Source organism: Somniosus microcephalus, unplaced genomic scaffold (genome assembly GCF_052327205.1).
Source record: "Somniosus microcephalus isolate GS21.2 unplaced genomic scaffold, FLI_Smic_1.0 scaffold808, whole genome shotgun sequence".
Classification (NCBI taxonomy): domain Eukaryota; kingdom Metazoa; phylum Chordata; class Chondrichthyes; order Squaliformes; family Somniosidae; genus Somniosus; species Somniosus microcephalus.
Window position 1 is genome coordinate 70,437 of NW_028225995.1, and position 24,550 is coordinate 94,986.

Sequence of the window (24,550 nt, forward strand, 5' to 3'; positions counted from 1 at the left end):
CCACAGCACCTCATGGATGCCTAGTTTTGAGCTGCTGGATCGGTTCTGAATCTATCCCATTTTCCAGAAGGCATTCGATAAAGTGCCACATAAAAGGTTACTGCATAAGATAAGAGCTCACGGAGTTGGAGGCAATATATTAGCATGGATAGGGAATTGGCTAACTAACAGAAAGCAGAGAGTTGGGATAAATGGGTCATTTTCCGGTTGACAAACGGTAACTCGTGGGGTGCCACAGGGATCAGTGCTGGGGCCTCAACTATTTACAATCTACATTAATAACTTGGATGAAGGGACCGAGTGTAATGTAGCCATGTTTGCGGATCATACAAGTTGTGCAGAGGACTCAAAGAATCTGCAAAGGGATAAAGACAGGCTAAATGAGTGGGCAAATATTTGGCAGATGGAGTATAATGTGGGAAGTTGCAAGGTTAGACACTTTGGCAGGAAAAATAAAAAAACAAATTATTTAAATGGAGAGAGATTACAAAATGCTACAGTTCAGAGGGACCTGGGGGTCCTTGTGCATGAAACACAAAAAGTTAGCATGCAGGTACAGCAAGTAATCAAAAGGGCAAATGGAATGTTGGCCTTTATTTCAAGGGGGTTGGAGTATAAAAGCAGGGAAGTCCTGCTACAACTGTACAGGGTATTGGTGAGACCACACCTTGAATACTGCACAGAGTTTTGGTCTCCTTATTTAAGGAAGGATACATTTGCATTGGAGGCAGTTCATCGACGATTCACTAGGTTAATTCCAGAGATGAGGGGTTTGACTTATGAAGAAAGGTGGAGCAGGCTGGGCCTATACTCATTGGAATTTAGAAGACTGAGGGGTGATCTTATTGAAACATATAAGATACTGAGGGGGCTCGACAAGGTGGATGCAGAGATGATGTTTCCCCTCGTGGGGAAATCTAGAACTCGGGGGCACAGTTTTAGAATAAAGGGTCGCCCTTTTAGAATGGAGATGAGGAATTTCTTCGCAGAGGGTCGTAAATCTGTGGAATTCTCTGCCCTAGAGAGCTGTGGAGGCTGAGTCATTAAATACATTTAAGGTGGAGATAGACAGGTTTTTGCAAGATAAGGGAGTGAAGGGTTATGGGGAGTGGGCAGGGAAGTGGCTTTGAGCCCAAGATCAGCCATGATCTTACTGAATGGCAGAGCAGGCTCGAGGGGCCAAGTGGCCTAATCTTCCTCCTATTTCTTATGTTTTTATGTTCTTATGCTCTTACTTAGCATGGTGGTAGTGCCACACAACATGATGGAGGGTGTCCTCAGCGTGAAGACAGGACTTCGTCTCTCTTATGTTTATTAATAAATAGACATTCTTATTATGAACACAGCTAGCTTTTGCAAGCTACTTTTATTGAGCACATGTGGACTAGGTACAGTATCTGTAGAGGCCTCTGTGTTGACTGCTGCCTTGTGGGTAGCCTAGTGCCTCATGGGTAATGTAGTCTTAATATACATACAGCTGGGTAGTGTAGTCTTATATACATACGGCTATATATGGCTCCACCTAGTGTCCACTATAGAATGACATGTTATTGATCATTACAGTCTCCACAAGGACTGTGCAGTGCTCACTCCTACCAACACGGTCATGGACCACCTCAGTTAAACCTTCTTCCTGGATAGCTCAACCTCATCCGTTGGGGACGATCATGACGAGACGATGGAAAAACATTAACTTCTTAAACAAATAGAAATTAGCCTTTCAGCCACCTCACATTAAATCTGCACAGTCACTGGCCCTGAAGAAACAAAAGCAACTGGTTCTGGTAGTTCAACAAAATAGTTTGAGTTTTAAAAACTGAGTGTTCACAATCCAAGACCAGACGTTTCGACAACGACTTTGAGAAAAACGGTGTCATTCCGGAGGTAAGAGTTTGGTGGGTTTAGCAAGAGGTCCTGCCGTACAAACCTGGGGCATCCACTGGCAATGTTCATGTGCGTCTTGGGCTTCTGGAAGGAGGCACTGAGAGCATCGGGGATGAATGATTCCTTGACGTGGTTCTGATTCACTTGGTCCAGGAGGGCAAAGGTGACTTTTTGCTTGAAGGGCCAGGGAAGCACATCATCGTACTCGCTCCTCACAATGGCCAGGAAGAAGGAAATGTGCGTCCCTTTCCCGCTGCCATCGCCGTAGGGGTAGATCCGGCAGCAGAGCTTGTAGCCAAACGCGTGTGTGGAGAAGGGCGAAGAATAGAAAGAGGACTTCTGCTCGGTCCTGGCGGCCAAGAGATGGGAGGAAAAGTTTTCAATTTTCCACACGATGACCCCGTTGCAGTTCATAGGTGGAGAAGGGCTGAAAAGGTGGCTCTTGCCTTCCTTAGCTTTGCTCCTCCTTTGGAGGTCCAGGATGACCTGCTCGTTCTGAAGACACTTCTGCTGCAGGAGCTCGATCGTGTTTTCGTACTTGTCCAACTCCCTGTTGAGAACACACAGGACCTTCTCCAAGCTCTCGGTCTTCTTGGCCAACATGGGAATGCAAGGGTCTTCGGTTCCGGAGGCACTGCCCGCTTTTGAAGACTCGCTAATCGCTTCTGGCTTCAATGCCTGGCTCACCAACCCTGTCAGAGCCAGAATCTTGTCCATCACAAGTTGTTTGAAGCTCACGTTTATGTCCTCAGTGCTGGAGATCTTTGACTGCAGGTCGAGAGTGAGGGACAGCAACTGCATCATATGTGTCTGTTGAGCCTCTTGCAAGTGCTCACTGAGGACTCCTCGTTGAGGCTGTTGAACATAATGTATTTGATTAATAAACCCTTAAAAATGACGATTGTTACAAATACCGTGCAGTTAAAGAAAAGACAGCCTTGACTTTGTACAGCGCCTTTCACAACCTCGGGACGTCCCAAAGCACTTTACAGCCAATTAAATACTTATTTTTCTGAAATGTCATCACTGTTGAAATGTAGGAAACGCACCAGTCAATTTGCGCACAGCAAGGTCCCACAAAGTGCAATGTAATAATGGCCAGATAATCTGTTTCTAATGATGTTGGTTGAGGGATAAATGTTGGCCAGGGACACCATGGGAGAACTCCCCCTGCTCTTCTTCGAATATTGTCGTGGGATCTTTTACCTGCACCAGAGAGATGGGAAGTTCTTCTGCCACTTCTAGCCACCAACCTCTACTTCGCTCTGTCCTACGCTTCTGGTGTCTCTATTTTGTCAGGTCATTGCTCCCCTGAACGTTCCCCCTCAGTTCCTCATAACACGTCAACCCACTCAGTCTTCCGCTTCCCGGTCTCCTCACCGCGCCGAAACACATCAACCCACTCAGTCTTCCGCTTGCCGGTCTCCTCACCGCGCCGAAACACATCAACCCACTCAGTCTTCCGCTTCCCGGTCTCCTCACCGCGCCGAAACACATCAACCCACTCAGTCTTCCGCTTCCCGGTCTCCTCACCGCGTCGAAACACGTCAACCCACTCAGTCTTCCGCTTCCCGGTCTCCTCACCGCGCCGAAACCGAAGCTCATCCCACCAGCTCCTACTCTCACTCATTCCTTCCTAGGACTTCAAATCTGGGGAGCTCCTTGGTGGACTTCGCTTCCTCCTCCTATCAGCACAGAAACAGACCATTCGGCCCCAACGGGTCTATGTTGTACAGTTTATGTATCACACCGGCCTCCTCCTCCTACCACCTTACTTCATCTCACCCTCCCCTATGCATCATGTTGAAGATTGGATGGTTTGTACAAAAAACCCATCCTCCAGGTCTTAAAACGCAAGCTTGGCCTCGTCTAATCGCAAACTTGTGGTCTACGCCCACCTTTGATTTTCAGCCTTGATGGTGTTCTGTAGGCTTAGGACCTTCAGCTACATTTCTGAAGGGCAAGTCGAGAAGGATCACCACCACCACCTTCTCAAAGGGCAACTAGGGATGGGATATAAATGCCGGCCTTGGCAACGTGCCCATATCTCAAGAATTAATCATTTTTTTAAAAATTGTTGGATAGGGAAAAAAGATACCTTTTCTTGGCAACCAGCTCTCTCAAATGGACAGGTCACCTTCACTTGAGGACAATCTCCCAGATCAACATCACAGTGTTTGTTTAGCTGCAAGAAAGAGAAATATAGATATAAACATACATTCCATTCCCAACACTGGGCTTTATTGTAATAATCTACCACCTACAGGGCACAAGTCGGGAGTGTGATGGAATACTCTCCACTTGCCTGGATGAGTGCAGCCCCAGCAACACTCAAGAAGCTCCACACCATCCAGGACAAAGCAGCCCACTTGATTGACACCCCATCCACCACCTTAAACATTCACTCCCTCCACCACCGGCGTACCGTGGCTGCAGTGTGTACCATCTACAAGACGCACTGCAGCAACTCGCCAAGGCTTCTTCGGCAGCACCTCCCAAACCCACGACCTCTTCCACCTAGAAGGACAAGGGCAGCAGGCGCATGGGAACATCACCACCTCCAAGTTACACACCATCCTGACTTGGAAATATATTGTCCGTTCCTTCATCGTCGCTGGGACAAAGTCCTGGAACTCCCCATCTAACAGCACTGTGGGAGCACCTTCACCACATGGACTGCAACGGTTCAAGGCGGTGGCTCACCAATTAGGGATGGGCAATAAATGCTGGCCTTGCAAGCGAAGCCCACATCCCATGAATTAATAAATAAAAAGAGAATCAGAAAAGAGTCATCCAATCCCGGAGCACGGCATCTAGTCCACCGCATTCACTCATCCCAGAGGTCTCTGACACGCCACACGGTCAATCAAAACATTTATTGATAACGCTAATCAACCTCCTGTGGCATTGCACATAGGGAATCATGGATTTACAGGGAACTTTACAGCACAGAAACCGGCCATTCGGCCCCAACGGGTCTATGTTGTGCAGTTTATGCACCACACCGGCCTCCTCCTCCCACCACCTTACTCCATCTCACCCTCCCCTGTGCATCATGTTGAAGATTGGATGGTTTGTACAAAAAACCCATCCTCCAGGTCTTCAGCTGCGAAGGCGGAAATCCACCCCAACGTATGGTTTTGGAGAACATTAGCTGTTGGACCGAGCAGTACCTCGCACCCAGCAGCCAAGGCAAAGGGTACGCTGCAGGTGAAGTGGTGCTTAGAAGGCGGGGGATAATTGGAGCAAGGTGTGAAGAGGCAAGATTTTGAATAACCTATATGATAGCAAAATACTGCGGATGCTGGAAATCCGAAATAACAACAGGAAACGCTGGGAAGACTCAGCGGGCCAGGCAGCATCAGTGGAGAGAGAAACGGAGTTAACGTTTCAGGTCGATGACCTTTCGTCAGAACTGGAAAAAAAGCAGGAAATGGAAAGCAAGTTTGGGGGCTGGGAAAAGGGGGGAGGGGATGAAAGAACAAAAGGGAAGGTCAGTGGTAGGATAGAAAGCAGGAGACATTGAGAGATATTCAAGGCAAAAGGAGATGGTAATGGGACAGGTTAAGGAACAAAGGATGGCTCTAGATAGGGTGTGAACTGCACTGACAGAATGAAGGACAGCTAAAGGGAGGGAAGAAAAAACAAAACGTGTGGGTAAAAAAGAAAATATATATGTGATAGGGGCCGAGGTTATGATCTGAAATTGTTGAACTCGATGTTGAGTCCAGAGGGCTGTAAAGTGCCTCATCGAAAGAGGAGGTGCTGTTCCTCGAGCTGTCCTCCATTCTGCCAGCGCAATTCACACCCCATCTAGAGCTCGGTTTCTCTCTCCACCGATGCTGCCTGACCTGCTGAGTTTGAATAACCCATGTTCAGTCCTCACTTTAAAGTCAATCTGTCCCATTGCGTAATTATATAGCAAAACCCAAGGCAATTTGGGAAGTAGAGTTTGATTGGAGTACAGGAGCTTCCCCGCAGCACAAACCGAGAGATGTAAAACTGAGGCACCACAGCACCACCACTGGTAGGAGGGTGCAATTCGTGGATGCCAAGGCCAGCATTTACAGTGGATGTGGTGTATTTGGATTTTCAGAAGGCATTCGATAAGGTGCCACGCGAGAGGGTTATTTAACAAAATTAGGGCTCATGGGATTGGGGGTAATATATGAGCATGGAGTGAGGATTGGTTAACGGACATAAAACAGAGAGTAGGAATAAACGGGTCATTTTCGGGTTGGCAGGCTGTAACTCGTGGTAACAGCTGTAAATAGTGTCAGCTGTGGCTCAGTGGGTAGCACACTCGCCTCCGGGTCAGAAGGTTGTGGGTTCGAGCCCCACTCCAGGGACTTGAGCGTATAAATCCAGGCTGACACTCCAGTGTAGTGCTGAGGGAGTGCTACACTGTCAGAGGCGCTGTCTTTCGGATGAGACGTTAAACCGAGGTCCCGTCGGCTTCCTCAGGTGGATGTAAAAGATCCCACGGCACTATTTCGAAGAGTAGGGGAGTTCTCCCCAGTGTCCTGGCCAATATTTATCCAACATAACAAAAACAGATTATCACGTTGCTGTTTGTGGGAGCTTGCTGTGCACAAATTGGCTGCCGCGTGTCCCACATTATAGCAGTGACTACATTCCAAAATACTTAATTGGCTGTATAGTGCTTTGAGACATGCGGTGGTCGTGAAAGGCGTGATAGAAATGCAAGTCTTTCAAGTCTATCTTTTACCACAAGGATCAGTGCATGGGCCTCAGCTATTCACAATCTATATCAATGATTTGGATGAGGGGACTAAATGTAATGTATCCAAGTTTGCTGATGATACAAAGCTGGGTGGGAATGTAAGTTGTGAGGAGGATGCAAGGAGGCTTCAAGGGGATATAGACAGGCTAAGTGAGTGGGCAAGAACATGGCAAATGGAATATAATGTGGAGAAATGTGAAGTTATCCACTTTGGTAGGAAAAATAGAAAAGCAGAGTATTTTTTTAAATTGAGAGCGATTGGGAAATGTTGGTGTTCAGAGGGACCTGGGTGTCCTTGTACACGAAGCACTGAAAGTTAACATGAAGGTACAGCAAGCAATTAGGAAAGCAAATGGTATGTTGGCCTTTATTACAAGAGGGTTTGAGTATAAGAGTAAAGACGTCTTACTGCAATTATATAGGGCCCTGGTGAGACCACACCTGGAGTATTGTTTGTTTTATTCGTTTATGGGATGTGGGCGTCGTTGGCAAGGCCAGTATTTATTGCCCATCCCTAATTGCCCTCGAGAAGGTGGTGGTGAGCCGCCTTCTTGAACTGCTGCAGTATGCCGGGTGGTTAGTCCGGTTTCATTCTCAGTATGTTTCATAGCAGTTAGTTACAACTGAGTGGCTTGCTGGGCCATTTCAGAGAGTAGTTAAGAGTCAACCACATTGCGGTGGGTCTCGGAGTCACATTTAGGTCAGACCGGGTAAGGACGGCAGATTTCCTTCCTTAAAAAGGACATTGGTGAAGCAGATGGGTTTGTACGACAATCCGATAGTTTCATGGTTACCATTACTGACAAGAGTTTTTTATTCCAGATTTATTTAATTAACTGAATTTAAAATTCCCCAGCTGCCGTGGGTGGGATTTGAACTCACTGCGGTACCTCTCTTTCCTCCTTGAAGACCCTCCTTAAAACCTTCCTCTTTCTGCCCCAATATGCATCAAATTTTGTTTGATAACGCGACTGTGAAGGGCCTTGGGACATTTTACTACGTTAAAGGTGCTATATAAATACAGGTTGTTGTTGTTGTTGTTGTAAGTAAGGTTTTAAAGACAGGAAATACCTGGAGCGGTAAAAAAATGTAATAAGACACCGATTTATTTTATTAAAAGGCACACAGCGTGCCCGAGCCCCACTGGCTGTAAATAGATTTGCCAGCCATCTGCACTGGTAAATAAGTTCTTTACCTCTTCCTTGCTCAGTCCTCTCCTCCCGCACAAGGAGCAGTCCTCCTCACACTGCGAGCACACTGCGACATGTTCCTGAGGGAAGAAGCAAAACGGTCCGTTAGAGCAGAGCCGGTGGGTCAGTAAGAACATAAGAAATAGGAGCAGGAGTCGGCCATTCGGCCCTTCGAGCCTGCTCTGCCATTCAATCAGATCATGGCTGATCTTCTGCCTCAACTCCATTCACCAAGTAGTTTGATTTGTACACTACACGGTGTCAGCCATAGGTCAGTCGGTAGCACTCTCTCGCCTCCGAGTCAGAAGGTTGTGGGTTCAAGTCCCGATCCGGAGACTCAAGCACAAAATCTCCCAAAATCTGGGTCAACGCTCCCCAGTGCAGTACTGAGGGAATGCTGCACCGTCGGAGGTGCCGTCTTTCCGATGAGATGCTAAACCGAGGCCCCGTCTGCCCTCTCAGGTGGACTTAAAGATCCCGCGGCACCAACATTCGGCTCAAAGCTGCGCACGTGCACGAGGACACAAATAACCTTCCAGAGATGTCGGGAACATAGGGTCTAATGAGAGGGAGGAACTGAATGAAATCAGTATCTGTAGGGAAATGGTGTTAGGGAAATTGACGGGATTGAAGGCCGATAAATCCCCAGGGCCTGATAATCTACAGCCTAGGGTACTTAAGGAAGTGGCCCTAGAAATAGTAGATGCATTGCTGGTCATCTTCCAAAACTCGATAGACTCTGGAATAGTTCCCATGGATTGGAGGGTAGCTAATGTTACCCCACTATTCAAAAAAGGTGGGAGAGAAAACGGGGAATTATAGACCGGTAAGCCTGACATCGGTAGTGAGGAAAATGCTAGAGTCCATTATAAAAGATGTAATAGCAGAGCACTTGGAAAACAGTGGCAGGACCGGACAAAGTCAACATGGATTTACAAAAGGTAAATCATGCTTGACTAATCTACTGGAATTTTTTGAGGATGTAACTGGTAGAATAGATAAGGGAGAACCAGTGGTTGTGGTGTATTTGGACTTTCAGAAGGCTTTCGATAAGGTCCCGCATAAGAGATTAGCGTGTAAAGTTAAGGCACATGGGATTGGGGGCAAGGTACTGACTTGGATAGAGAACTGGTTGGCAGACAGGAAGCAAAGAGTTGGAATAAACAGGTCTTTTTGAGTGGAAGGCAGTGACTAGTGGGGGACCCCAGCTATTCACAAAATATATTAATGATCGAGATGAGGGAACTAGATGCAATTACTCCAAGTTTGCAGACGACACAAAGCTGGGTGGGCGTGTGGGCTGTGAGGAGGATGCAGAGTGTGGCGTTGCCACATTGAGGAAACACTGTGTATGTAGATAAACCTGTATAATCCCCTTTTAACTGCTGTATTCCCCTCCCCCCGCAAGACAGTTGCAAGCAGACAGGAATAAGGCACGTTCAGACTGCCTGCTGCTGATAGAAGGAAAACCAATCAGGTTCCAGCAGGTGACCAATCCGTGAGTCATCACAGGTTCGCGGGCTGTATTGAGAGAGTTGGAGTAAAGACCTATTTCTTGTAGCTCGCTGTGTTGCCTATTTCTTTACGCGGGAGACCGTAGTCCCCCACATTGGTGACCCCGAATGTCGGCGGCCGAAGCCCCCGACTCACGCAGCCCTACAGAGGCCAGCAACGACCCGATGGCAACCAGCAGAAGCCTGATGTCGGCCGGCGCCGCGTCCTTGAAGCTCCCCACCTTCTGGGAACACCAAGCACCAGCTTGGTTCGCGCACTCGGAGGCCCAATTCACCCTTCGCAGGGTTCAAGACGATGAAGAAAGGTACCTCCACGTAGTCTCAGCACTAGCAAACTCTACCGCCGCCGAAGTTCTCGACCTGCTGGGGAACCCACCACAGACCGGCAAGTACTCAACCATTGAGGGCCACTTGCTGGAGGCTTACGGCCTGTCCAAGGAGGAGAGGGCCCGCAGGCTTCTCTCACTACCAGGCCTCGGCGCTTCTACCCCGACCCAGTTGATGATCCGGATGCTTGCGCTCCTGGGCTCGGAACCGCAGTGCTTTTTGTTTCGGGCCCTTTTCCTCAGCCTGCTTCCTCAGCAGGTACAGACTGCCCTCGCGGGGTCCCCGATCACGGACTGCGTACAACTGGCAGCCGCCGCGGACAAAGTTTTCGCCGTCGCCCAACTCGGCTGTGCAGCCGCGAGGCTCCCCGACACCACCGAGCGCGCGCCGCCACACTATGCTACTACCACGCGCGTTTCGGCCACAAGGCCCAACGCTGCAGAGCACCCTGCTCTTTCGATCAAACCAAGATGGCCGCCCGGCCCAACGCACCAGCCCCGCGCCGCTTCCTAGGCCCGCTCGACCGCACCCCCGCCGCCACGATGGCCATCGGCACCGCAGGTAAACTGCTGTACATAACCGACTCTCTTTCAGGGCGCAGATTCCTTTGCGACACCGGAGCCCAATGCAGCATAATTCCTGCCTCCCAGCTCGACATCCAGGCAGGCCGCAGCGGCCCACCCCTCGTGGCGGCAAATGGCGCAGCCATCGCTACTTTCGGAAAGCGACGGGCCGAGGTTTGTTTCAACGGCCAGCGATTTACGTGGGATTTCGTGACGGCCTTGGTGGCACATCCTTTGCTGGGCGCCGATTTTCTTTGCACCCACGGACTCCTGGTCGACGTCCGCGACAGGAGCCTGATCGACGCAGCAACTTTCGCTTCACTGGCCTGCCAGCAGAGCAACAGCCCGGCCCTCGTCGGGTCCTGCCCGGCCCATGACGACTACGCCCGCCTACTCGCAGATTTCCCGAGGCTCACACAACCGACTTTCTCAGCCGCGGCAGCCAAGCATGGGGTCGAGCATCACATCGCCACTACGGGACGACCAGTGTTCGCTCGAGCCAGACGCCTGGACCCAGCCAAGATGGCGGTGGCCAAGGAAGAATTCGCCACGATGGAAAAACTGGGCATCATCCGCCGCTCGAACAGCCCTTGGTCATCCCCCCTCCACATTGTGCCCAAGCCGGGTGGTGGCTGGCACCCCTGCGGCGACTACAGATGGCTCAACGACGCCACCACGCCCGATAGGTACCCCATTCCGCACATCCAAGACTTCTCGGCACACCTAGCAGGAAAGTCCGTTTTTTCCAAGGTCGACCTGATTCGCAGCTACCATCAGGTCCCCGTCCACCACGCAGACATCCAGAAGACAGCGGTCATCACCCCCTTCGGACTGTTCGAGTTCCTGCGCATGCCCTTCGGGCTTAAGAACGCCGCACAGGCCTTCCAACGGCTCATGGACTCCGTCCTACGGGACCCGAGCTTCCTGTTCATCTATCTGGATGATATCCTCGTGGCCAGTACCAGCAAGGCCGAGCACATCGCGCATTTGCGCTCCCTTTTCCAGCGCCTCAGCCAACACGGGCTAATCGTCAACCCGGCCAAATGCCAGTTCGGAGCAGCCCAAATTGACTTTCTCGGCCACAGAATCTCGTCAAGGGGAGCCATTCCCCTACCTTCCAAGGTGCAGGCGGTGGCGGACTTTCCGCAGCCCACCTCGGTTAAGGCGCTGCAGGAATTTTTGGGGATGGTCAATTTCTATCACCGGTTCGTGCCCAAGGCCGCCTCACTCATGTGCCCCCTCTACGAAGCCACCAGGGGCAAAACGGGCAAAGAGCAACTCACCTGGTCCAGCGAGATGGCGACAGCCTCCCACCAGACCAAAAGCGCCTTGGCCAACGCCACACTGCTGGCCCACCCCATCCCAGGCGCCAAGACCGCCCTCACCACGGACGCCTCGGATTACGCCGTCGGCGCCGTCCAGCAACAGTGGGTCGAAGGCGCGTGGCAGCCACTGGCATTTTTCAGCCGACAGCTGCGCAAGAACGAGCAGGCTTACAGCACGTTCGACAGAGAGCTCCTGGCCCTGTTCCTGGCAATCCGGCACTTCCGTTTCCTTCTGGAAGGCCGGCCGTTCATCGCATTCGTGGACCACAAGCCGCTCACTTTCGCCATGGCCAAAGTAACCGAACCCTGGTCCGCGCAACAACAGCGCCAACTCAACTTCATCTCGGAGTTCACCACGGACATCCGCCACGTCGCCGGCAAGGACAATTTGGTGGCTGACTGCCTCTCAAGACCCTCGCTCCACGCAGTGCACCTGGGCGTCGACTACGCCAGCATGGCGAGAGACCAGGCTGCCGACGCAGAGATCCAGGCCCTCAGGACGTCAACTACCAGCCTCACCCTGGCCGACATCCACTTCCACGCAGCCGGCACAACCCTCCTGTGCGACGTCTCAGTCCCCTCGCCTAGGCCGGTCGTTCCATCCGCCTGGTGCAAGCGAGTTTTCGACATCATCCACGGCCTCTCACATCCAGGGATGCGTGTGTCTCAGAAACTTATGTCCGCCAAGTTCGTCTGACCTGGACTCCACAAGGATGAGAGAGACTGGACCAACACATGCGTGCCGTGTCAGCGCGCTAAGGTCCAGCAGCACACCAAGGCACCATTGGAGTGTTTCCCGGTGCCCAAGAGGCGTTTCGACCACGTCCACGTTGATCTGGTAGGCCCCTTGCCGCCGTCGCACGGTTTTACACACCTGCTCACGATCGTCGACCGCACCACCAGATGGATGGCCCGAGGTGGTTCCCCTCGCCTCCACCACCACGACCGACGTCGCACGAGCATTCGTCTCGACATGGGTGGCCCGGTTCGGCTTGCCGACCGACATATCCTCGGACAGAGGCCCCCAGTTCACCTCCCACTTGTGGAATGCCATCATCGCCGGCCTCGGCACCAAGTTGCACAGGACAACAGCCTACCACCCGCAGGCCAACGGGCTCTGCGAGCGCTTTCATCGTTCTTTGAAAGCCTCCCTCCGCGCCAGCCTGGTCGACACCAGCTGGATCGACAAACTACCCTGGGTCCTCCTGGGATTGCGCACCGCGCCCAAAGAGGACTTCCGCGCCTCTGCAGCCGAGATGGTCTACGGCCAACCGCTCAGAGTACCAGGCGACTTCCTCCCCCTGACAACGGAGCCGTGGTCGGCCGTCAGACAGCTTTCCCTGCACCAGGACGCGGCCCAACAATTCCGTCCAGTGCCCACTTCGCAACACGGCTCGCAGCCGTCCTACGTGCCTCGAGACTTACGACATGTTCATCTTCATGCGCCGGGACGCGCACAGAGGCCCGCTGCAGGCACCATACACCGGCTCCTTCCCAGTATTGGAGACGGGGGACAAAGCTTTTCTTATCGATGTCGGCGGGAAGCCTGACCCTATTTCAGTAGACCGCCTCAAACCGGCGCACCTGGACCTCAGCTTCCCGTTTCGGCCGGCTCTTCCCCCACGGCGGGGCAGACCCCCCGCGTTGGCGGCGGCCCCACAAGAGAACCAAGACACGCCAGAACCTTACTTTCCGGCCGCCGCCCCACCTTCGCCGGCAGCCCGTCCAGCCAGCCCACTGGCAGACCAGCTGACGAACCAACCGGCCGACCTCCCAGACAGCCCTCCTCACACGCCAGATGGCTACTACAGCCGCTTGGTCAAACCTCCGCAGAGACTGACTTTTACAGTTAACGAGGATTCTGGGGGGGCGTATGTGGCATTGCCACATTGGGGAAACACTGTGCATGTAGACAAACCTGTATAATCCCCTTTTAACTGCTGTATTCCCCTCCCCCCGCAAGACAGTTGCAAGCTGAGAGGAATAAGGCACGTTCAGACTGCCTGCTGCTGATAGAAGGAAAACCAATCAGGTTCCAGCAGGTGACCAATCCGTGAGTCATCACAGGTTCGTGGGCTTCACGAATTGAGTACTGTATTGTGAGAGTTGGAGTAAAGACCTATTTCTTGTAGCTCGCTGTGTTGCCTATTTCTTTACGCGGGAGACCGTAGTCCCCCACAAGAGAAACTCCAGGATGATTTGGACAGGTTGGGTGATTGGGCAGATGCATGTCAGATGCAGTATAATAATGTGGATAAATGAGTGGTTATCCACTTTGGTGGCAAAAACAGGAAGACAGATTATCTGAACGGCAATAGATTGGGAAAAGGGGAAGTGCAACGAGACCTGGGTGTCCTTGTGCACCAGTTGCTGAAGGTAAGCATGCAGACAGTTAAGAAGGCAAATGGTATGTTGGCCTTCGTAGCGAGAGGATTCGAGTACAGGAGCAAGGATGTCTTGCTGCAGTTGTACAGGGCCTGGGTGAGACCACACCTTGAGTATTGTGTGCAGTTTTGGTCACCTTATCTGAGGAAGGATGTTCTTGCCATGGAGGGAGTGCAGCGAAGATTCACCAGACTGATACCTGGGATGGCAGGAATGACGTATGAAGAGATTGAGTCGATTAGGCTTATATTCGCTAGAGTTTAGAAGATTGAGAGGGAATCTCATTGAAACTTATAAAATTCTAACAGGACTAGACAGACTAGATGCAGGAAGGATGTTCCCAATGGTCGGGGAGTCCAGAACCAGGGGTCACAGTCTAAGGATAAGGGGTAAGCCATTTAGGGCAGAGATGAGGAGGAATTTCTTCACCCAGAGAGTGGCGAACCTGTGGAATTCTCTACCACAGAAGGCAGTTGAGGCCAATTCATTAAATATATTCAAGAAGGAGTTAGATATATTTCTTAAGGCTAAAGGGATCAAGGGATATGGGGAGAAAGCAGGGACAGGGTACTGAGTTTGGATGATCAGCCATGATCTCATTAAATGGTGGAACAGGCTAGAGGGGCCGAATGGCCTACTCCTGCTCCTATCTTCTATGTTTCTCTGTTAGGTACCGCGCAGGTCACGTGCAAGCTTTTCCACTAGAAATATCACGCATGTGCAGAAATTTAAAAGGACTGCGCATTGAAATAAACAGGCCACGCACCAAAAAGCGCAGCTTAGTGGGAACACTGCACGGCACTATTTCCTAAACGAACAGGGGCGTTCTCCCGACTGTCCTGGGCCAATATTTATCCCTCGACCAACATGACAAACAGATTATCGCACTGCTGTTTGTGGAACTTTGATGTGCGCAAATAGGCTGCCATATTGCAACAGTGACAAGTCTTCATTAGCTCTAAAGCGCTTTGTGACATCCCGAGGTTGTGAAAGGCGCTACAGAAATGCACATCAAAAACATAAGAAATAGGAGCAGGAGCCGGCCATTCGGTCTCTCAAAGCCTGCTCCGCCATTCAATAAGATCATGGCTGATCTGATCTTGGCCTCGGCCTCAACTCCACTTCCCATCTTATCCCCTCCAAAGAAAAAGGAGACAAGAATCTCCCGGTGGTTTAGGACTCAGAACATTGATGGCACAATACATAGTGGGTTCCTTCGACTTTTAACTACTAAAGTCAAGTCGTTACAATGTAAAACCATGTGGGGTGAGCTTCTGAGACCAGCCCCTGGATGAGAAGCAGAAAACACTCTTGGGGTGGCGCCACTGACCTTCCAGAGGACTCCTGCCGATTATTGTTAATGATGTTGAATTCTACAAGCAACACAAGGCCCTTCCCCCACCCCGCCTCCCAAACCAACCATCAGGCCTTCCTACATGATCGGGCCCCTCCTTATTTGTAACCGCAGCCAACTGGGCTCTCTTCTTCCACTGAATTGAGGAACTGAAGCGACGGGCTGAAGAACACAAAAGCCCAAATCTTCCTCCGCAGCACCCGGGCGCAAGAGCTGGCCCTGCGCCAGTGGTGCATTCCACAAACCTGGGCACGCGCCTCCCCGCCAAAATCATGGTCATTTGCGGTCAAATTCCTGATAGGCGCCCCTATGGTGGAAGACACCCTGACGCCTGGGTGCTGAAGAGGAAAATGAGGAACCTTGAGCTCAACTGACTACATCAGGAGGTGAAGAGCATTAAAAAAGGAGAGTGAAGGAATGAAAAGGAAAAGAACAAAAATGAAAGCATTTATAGACCGTGGTGTCGTATTACTAGGTGAGGGGGAGGACCAGGGGACACAATCTCCGGCTATGTACAAGGCCCAGGTTAGATGTCAGGAGGTGCTTTTCCCCCCCAGAAGAATAGCGGGCCTCAGGAACAGGCTGCCAGCTCGTGCGGCGGACGCCGATTCGCCGAGTTCCTTCAAGCGAGAGCTGGAACTGCTTCAGGCCTGGGACAGAGAGTGCCTCTGACAAAAGGGTAGGTACTGCGTGACGTTCATCAGGGCCAGAGTGGTTTCACTGGACGAGCAGTGATTGCCTGAAAGGGGTCGGAGAGGAATTTACCAGATTGTTCCCCTTAATTAGCCCGCTTTTTATTTTAATCTGTCGTTTCCCCCCAACCCCCCAGGAGATCACATGGCTTCCAGGATGTTGGGTGAGAGCAATGTTCCCTTTAAGCTGCACAGCCCTCCAGGGATCCCACGCAACTGGCTTTTCAATTCTGAATGGCCTGCGCAGCGCACCCACAGATGTTAGTGATAGCCAAATGCACTTCCTGTCTGGACTGTTGACAAGATTCCAGTCAGAATTTTTTAAGAGCATGTCTCCTGATTTATGAGGCTGTGGGGTTGGCAGTAGTGTGTCGCTTCCCTGGAGCCGGGAGGTTATTGGCACAAGTCCTGCATTCCTCGCTTCTTGAGAAGTTCAATCACCTTCATCAGTGTGCAGGCACATGGGACGTCGCAGTAAGGGCAGTGCTGCATCCTCCACCCGCACTCCTCTGCCTCGTGATGTTCCATCTTCTTCCTGGGCCCAACCGCACTGCAGCCGAAGGGGGCGTTGACGCAGGTCTCAACCTGGCCGTCACACTGAGCGCGGTGGGAGTTCTGCGGGTAACGAGAGAGGGTGCAAAGGCTAAATATTTGTTCAAACCCTGCCCTTTTTCTCTGCCCATTCCCCATTTACTGTCCCTTGGAGGTCAACACCTGACAAATCATTCCAATCCAGTGTACCCGAGCACTGCACAACGCTCGACTCAAATAAGTCAATGCCACACATTTAACTCCTGACCCCTGTGCCTCAGCGGGTAGCACTCTCTCGCCTCTGAGTCAGAAGGTCGTGGGTTCAAGTCCCACTTGAAGTGGGGAAAGAGTTAAAATAACATCGCTGGCAGCTCACTCAATGGTGTAAGAGAGGCAGTTGCCGACATGAAAAACTACATCCATAAGGTGCGGTCAAGATAACCAACCTTTGAGACTAATAACTCAGTTGAGACATGCTGTCCAGCACTTCAGCTGCTCTTATGGTTTTGTTATCTGGGTCACAATGCTTCCAAGTTATTTTTTAATCAGCGTTCAGCAGTTTGGGCTAATAAATGAGTATGCAGCTTGCACATGTTTACCTTAGGACATGTAACCCAATCCGTGAAGGTGCACGTGGGCCAAGATCCAATCAGGTTGCGGGAATGAATTGTGCACGAAGCCGCCATGCTTTTTTGAATGTATAAAAATGTAGTACTTGCTGTAACAATTTGGAGAAGTCTGGCTAAGGCAGAGCAGACTGTCTCCTCACTGGTGTAATAAAGACAACTTGACTAGCGATCTGAAAACCTTGTGTCAAATGTTGGTTTAAAATACTCCACATCACACTCCAGAGACTTGAGCACCAAATCCAGGCAGACACTCCCAGTGCAGTAATGAGGGAGTGCTGCACTGTTGGATCTTTTGGATGAGACGTTAAACCGAGGTTCTGTGCTCTCTCGGGTAGATGTGAAAGATCCCACAGCCACTATTTTGAGGAAGAGCAGGGGAGTTATCCCCAGTATCCTGGCCAATATTTATCGCTCAACTAACATCACCGATTCTCTGGTCATTGTTACATCACTGTTTATGGAAGCTTGCAGTGCGCAAAATGGCTACTGCTTTTCTTACATTACAACAGTGACGACACTTCAAAAGTACTGGCTATAAAGTGCTTTGGGACAGCCCGAGGTTGTGAAAAGTAGCTCATCCAAGAGCCCACTCGGTTTAACGTCTCATCCAAAAGACGGCACCTCCGACAGTGCAGCACTCCCTCAGTACTGCATTGGGAGTGTCGGCCTGGATTTGGTGCTCAAGTCTCTGGAGTGGGGCTTGAACCCACGACCTTCTGACTCAGAGGCGAGAGTGCTACCCACTGAGCCACGTTGAGTCACTTCTTAGATACAATTATTGGGGGGTGGGTGGTCGGAGAAAAACATTCAAGAACCCAAGGGCAGTGCAATGTTGCCAATGCACTCATGCCGGTTAGATTCCCATCCCCACCCCAGTCATTCTGCTTGCTTCACCGGCAACACAGCGTTGTATCTCATGGGACTCGAGGCTAGAAAGATCCAAAGGACGATTAAGCCTCAATAAAGAACAACCCATCACAAAGCAGCTCTGCAAGAACCCAAGGAAGGAAAGTGCCCAAAATCAGGACTGCCTAGGACCAACAGCCTGGAGCAGAGGCCGACCCCAGCGTAGAACAAGGATCCTTACCAGGTAGCTGCGGAGTGAACCTTTCCAGTCACACCCATCCTTACGGGCTGGACACTCGACCACTGTGGTGAAGGCGTCATTCTCAGCTGCTCGGTCCGCATATACCTGCACAAGGCGATGAGAGGAGAGGTTACGATGGTCTGCGAGCTCACAACGTGGTGAGGTCTACAAATGAGCGGCCAGCAATCAACAACAACTTGCATTTATGTAGCGTGTTTAACGGGGTAAAACGTCCCAAGGCACTTCACAGGGGCGATTATCAAACAAAATTTTGACACCGAGCCACAAGGAGCATCATAAAGGACGAGAGAGAGGTGGAGAGGTTTAGGGAGGAAATTTCAGAGCTTAGGGCCCTGGTAGCTGAAGGTATGGCCACCAATGGTGGGGCGAAGGAAGTCGAGGATGCTCAAGAGGTCAGAATTGGAGTAGCACAGAGTTCTCGGAGGGTTGTAGGAGGTTACAGAGATAGGCAGGGGCAAGGTCATTGAGGGATTTGAATGAGAGGGTGAGAATATTAAAGACTGAAACTTTTGTCTCTGCTCACCAGGGGTGTTGGGAGTAGGGCTCAGACCCATAACCTTCTGAATCATGGTGGGGAAGGGATGCTACCACTGAAGACGCGCTCCTTCTTGCTCATCATTAGAAAGACCAAACAATCACCTCGTGTCTATATGCTTACTAGGAGGACATCCTTTGGGTCAACCTTGAACTCTAACCAGTCCAGGCAAGTTCTTTTTTAAATTTGTTTATGTGACAAGGCTAGCATTTATTGCCCATCCCTAATTGCCCTTGAAGGTGGTGGTGAGCCACCTTCTTGAACCGCTGCAGTCCGTGTGGTGAAGGTACTCCCACAGTGCTATTAGGTAGGGGGTTCCAGGATTTTGACCCAGCGACGATGAAGGATCGGCGATATACTTCTAAGTCAGGATGATGTGTGACTTGGAGGAGAACTTGGAGATGGTGTTCCCATGCACCTGCTGCCCTTGTCCTTCTAGATGGAAGAGGTCGCAGGTTTGGGAGGTGCTGCTGAAGAAGCCTTGGCGAGTTGCTGCGGTGCATCTTGTAGATGGTACACACTGCAGCCACGGTACGCCAGTGGTGGAGGGAGTGAATGTTTAAGGTGGTGGATGGGGTGCCAATCAAGCGGGCTGCTTTGTCCTGGATGGTGTCGAGCTTCTCGAGTGTTGTTGGAGCTGCACTCATCCAGGCAAGTGGAGAGTATTCCATCACACTCCTGACTTGTGCCTTGTAGATGGTGGAAAGGCTTTTGGGGAGTCAGGAGGTGAGACACTCGCCACAGAATACCTAGCCTCTGACCTGCTCCTGTTGCCACAGTATGTGTGTGGCTGGTCCAGTTAAGTTTCTGGTCAATGGTGACCCCCAGGATATTGATGGTGAGGGATTCGGCGATGGTAATGCCATTGAATGTCAAGGGGCGGTGGTTAGACTCTCGCTTGTTGGAGATAGTCATTGCCCGGCACTTCTGTGCCACGAATGTTACCTGCCAGTTATCAGCCCATGCCTGAATGTCGTTCAGGTCTTGTTGCATGCAAGCATGGACTGCTTATTATCTGAGAAGTTGTGAATGGCACTGAACACTGTGTAGTCATCAGTGAACATCCCCATTTCTGACCTTACGCTGGAGGGAAGGTCATTGATGAAGCAGCTGAAGATGGTTAGGCCTAGGACACTGCCTTGAGGAATTCCTGCATCGATGTCCGGGGGCTGTGATGATTGACCTTCAATCTCCACAACCATCTTCCTTTGTGCTAGGTATGACTCCAGCCAGTGGAGAGCTTCCCCCCTGACTCCCATTGACTTCAGTTTTACCAGGTCAAATGCTGCCTTGATGTCAAGAGCAGTCACTCTCACCTCACCTCTGGAATTCAGCTCTTTTGTCCATGATTGGACCAAGGCTGTAATGAGGTCGGGAGCCGAGTGGTCTTGGTGGAACCCAAACTGGGCATCAGTGAGCAGGTTATTGGTGAGTAAGTGCCGCTTGATAGCACTGTCAGTGACACCTTCCATCACTTTGCTGCTGATTGAGAGTAAACTGATGGGGCAGTAATTGGCTGGATTGGATTTGTCCTGCTTTTTGTGGACAGGACATACCTGGGCAGTTTTCCACATTGTCGGATAGATGCCAGTGTTGTAGCTGTACTGTTACAGCTTGGCTAGAGACACGGCTAGTTCTGGAGCACAAGTCTTCAGCACGATAGCCAGGATGTTGTCGGGGCCCATAGCCTTTGCTGTATGCAGTGCGCTCAGCTGTCACTTGATATCACGTGGAGTGAATCGAATTGGCTGAAGACTGGCTTCTGTGATAGTGGGGACCTCAGGAGTAGGCCGATATGGATCACCCACTCCGCACTTCTAGCTGAATATGGTTGCAAACGCTTCAGCCTAAACCTATCAATTCGGAGATGATTTTCATGTGATCTTTATGTACCATACACTACAACACCAGTAGATGGCAATGTCACACCACATACACTCCATTCTCACTCGGATGTGGAAGATAACACAATTTTGCATGATTATAAGCATCACTCCTTAACACAAATAATAACAGCTGAAACATAGACATGCCAGCTCCAAACCAGCTACAATTCTTACAAACCCTTTGATGCTTCTTAAATTGCACTAGTCTATCACCTCCTGCTTAGCTAGCATTCATTCCCCATGCCCTAAACTAAACCACGTGTTAGCCTCTGTCACATTGAAAGATATTAATGCGGATTTCTGTATTGTTAAGCTATTATATCATTCACTATCCTACACCCACCCACCCTTAACCTCCGCCCATCGGTGGCAAAGCTTTCAGCCACCTGGGTTCTACTGGTTTGAATCGACTCCCAAAACTCTCGCCACCTTCCCCTCCCCTTTTTAAAATTCATCTCTTTGGGCAGAGCTACCGCTCACCCCTCCTCTCCTCTCCCGGTGTCAGCCATGGCTCAGTGGGTCGCACTCTTGCCTCCGAGTCGGACGGTCATGGGTTCCTGTCCCCACTCCAGAGACTCGAGCACGTAATCCAGTGGCATGCCAGTCCCAGTACTGACTGTGTGCCACACTGTCTTTCGGATGAGACGCTAAACCAAGGCCTCGTCTGCCCTCTCATAGGCAGACACAAAGGCTCCACGGCCACTATTTTGAAGGAGTGCAGGGGAGTTCTCCCCGGTGTCCTGGGGCCAATATTTATCCCTCAACCAACATCACTAAACAGATGATCTGGTCATTATCACATTGCTGTTTGTGGGGGCTTGCTGTGAGCGGATTGGCTGTCGCGTTTTCCTACATTACAACAGCAACCACACTTCAAAAGTCCTCAATTAGCTGTAAAGTGCTTTGGGACGTCCTGAGGCCGTGAATGGCGCTATATAAATGCAATTTCTTTCTTTCCTTCGTTAACATTTTTAAAAAAGTCAAGACCCACCTGCGAGCGATGAAGCTTTTCTTGACAAATACAACAACCTGCCTCGTCGGAGGTTCTGGAACAAGAGAAATAAAATAATCAACCGCGCCGTTTACACAAGATTAGCAAAGAGTACAGTGCAAAAAGCAAAATACTGTGCGAAGCTGGGAACCTGAAATAAAAACAGAAAATGCTGGAAACACTCAGCAGGTCAGGCAGCATCTGTGGAGAGAGAAACAGAGTTAACATTTCAGGTTGGTGACCCTTCGTCAGAACTGGAAAAAGTTAGAGATGTAATAGGTTTTAAGCAAGTGTAGGGGCAGGTGGTGGGGAGGAATGAACAGATGGGAAGGTCTGTGATAGGATGGAGGGCAGCAATGTCCCCTTTAATTATTTTTTGGGTGCACGTCCCATTCAAAATACCGCACATGCGTGGTTTCTCCTCCATTTAAAAGCTGGTGAGCCGGCTGCACAGAATCTCCAGAGTGTCACACTAGGTTAAAGGGAACATTGGAAGGCAGGAGTGATTAAATGACAAAAGGGATGATGGTGCAAGGCAAAAAGAGGGTGATAAGGGGACAAGTAAAGGAACAAGAGATGGGCAGAGAGGAGCTGTAAATGGTAACAGCAGGTCCATGACCAGCAGCTGCTGTCCGAAAAAAAGGGAGTGGTGGGTATAATCTGAAATAGCGTATAATATGTAACGCTCCTCACTTAGAGAGAGCGGGGACAGAGCGCCAAAGGGCAGAGGCGGACTGACCGAAAGAATAGCTCCCAAACAGTAGAGCAGGAGGGAACGAGGTTCAAACCGGTGTCAGAGGAGCTGGGAGAACACACAGGGTGGCGGTGGTCGGCGAGGCCGGGATAGGGGGAAGAGAGCGGGGCCACTGACGGAATGAGGGACACGAGAGTCCGGTTTTCAGGCTCACATGCATGTAACTGCGGCATCTTTTCGAAGCAAAAACAGGAGAGCGTCACCCTTAATGCTCCAGGCAACATTTTCGATATAAAAGAAATTCATAGCAAGGCTGCAGGCCCGGGTGATAAATAATGTGGCTTTTTTTTTCCACTCCTTTTCTTTGACTGGGCGGGGCGGTTGGAGGCAGGTCCCGTGATGGAACCTCCAGGAATACGTCCAACCAGGGTTAGGAACACTAGTCCACACAGGCCAGGCTTCGACATGTGCTCCTGTAATAAAGGGCTCCCCGCCCGACCCTCTCCCACTCAGAAACCCTGCTGGACCGCAGAGAAACAGCGTAAATGGTGGAAGGCAGCCATTCAGGCAGAGTCTCTGGGAGTCCCCCCGCCCCCTGCAGTCTCCTGCCCAAGTTACGGAGGGAGACTGGGGGTATCCCCCCCGCTGAATTTCAGACGTTTTCCACCAGGCATTAGGAGCTACCCTCTTAAACCGCCGACCACAAAGACTTGGTAAATCTCAGGTTCGGTCCTATGCGCTGTTAGAGCGCCGATGAGAGATTTATGGCTTCTCCTCTCGCCATGGTCTTGAGGTTTTGGCACACACGAGCCGGCAGTCTTCCAGCACCTTAGCCAAGCAGCAACTGGATAGCTGCGCCGTTCGATTACACGACCCCGGCACAGCCAACCCCGATCCTTGTCCTTCCCAAGAAAGGGGCGCTAGATTGGCCATCGGCAGTCACATTCCTGACCCAATCGCCCTCAGTAACCCAGTGACCCCCCGACACCAATCACAGACACCCGATTTTCACCCAGACTACAGTCGGCTACCACAGCTCGGCCTGTGGATCGCACTTTAGTCCTTCCTGGCACCAGCCGTGGCTCAGCGGGTAGCACTCATGCCTCGGATGTCAGAAGGTCGCGGGTTCAAACCCCACTCCGGAGATTTGAGCCCCCATAATCCAGGCTGACATGCCCCACTGAGGGAGCACTGCGCTGTCGGAGGTGACCTCTTTCGGATGAGGCGTTAAACCGGGGCCCCCGCCTGCCCACTCAGGAGGACATAAAAGATCCCAGCAGCCACTATTTCGAAGAGGGCGTGTGTGCTGTGAGGAGGATGCAGAGAAACTCCAGTACAATTTGGACAGGTTGGGCAGATGCATGGCAGATGCAGTATAATGTGGATAAATGTGAGGTTATCCACTTTGGTGGCAAAAACAAATTATCTGAACGGCAATAGATTGGGAGAAGGGGAAGTGCAACGAGACCTGGGTGTCCTTGTGCACCAGTCGCTGAAGGTAAGCATGCAGGTGCAGCAGGCGGTTAAAAAGGCAAATGGTATGCTGGCCTTCATAGCGAGAGGGTTCGAGTACAGGAGCAATGATGTCTTGCTGCAGTTGTACAGGGCCTTGGTGAGACCACACCTTGAGTATTGTGTACAGTTTTGGTCGCCTTATCTGAGGAAGGATGTTCTTGCCATGGGGGGAGTGCAGCAAAGATTCACCAGACTGATACCTGGGATGGCAGGAATGACGTATGAAGAGAGATTGGGTCGATAAGGCTTATATTCGCTAGAGTTTAGAAGAATGAGTGGGGATCTCATTGAAACTTATAAAATTCTAACAGGACTAGACAGACTAGATGCAGGAAGGATGTTACCGATGGCCGGGGAGTCCAGAACCAGGGGTCACAGTCTAAGGATAAGGGGTAATCCATTTAGGACAGAGATGAGGAGGAATTTCTTCACCCAGAGAGTAGTGAACCTGTGGAATTTTCTACCACAGAAGACAGTTGAGGCCAATTCATTAAATATATTCAAGAAGGAGTTAGATATATTTCTTAAGGCTAAAGGGATCAAGGGATATGGGGAGAAAGCAGGAACAGGGTACTGAATTTGGATGATCAGCCATGATCGCATTGAATGGCGGAGCAGGCTTGAGGGGCCGAATGGCCTACTCCTGCTCCTATCTTCTATCTTTCTATGAGAAAGGGGGCGTT

The 24,550-nt window shown here is 50.9% G+C and overlaps 1 protein-coding gene across 1 annotated transcript; it reads right to left on the minus strand.

Moving 5' to 3' along the window:
• Nucleotides 1-1,348: 1,348 nt before the first annotated feature.
• Nucleotides 1,349-21,713, minus strand: LOC147081077 (TNF receptor-associated factor 2-like; the record flags this gene model as incomplete). Its single annotated transcript, XM_085980960.1, has 6 exons — nucleotides 1,349-2,739; nucleotides 3,983-4,069; nucleotides 7,824-7,898; nucleotides 16,420-16,593; nucleotides 18,226-18,330; nucleotides 21,659-21,713. Coding segments are annotated over 6 exons (1,411 nt in total), but the record flags the coding sequence as incomplete, so codon positions are not given.
• Nucleotides 21,714-24,550: the final 2,837 nt, after the last annotated feature.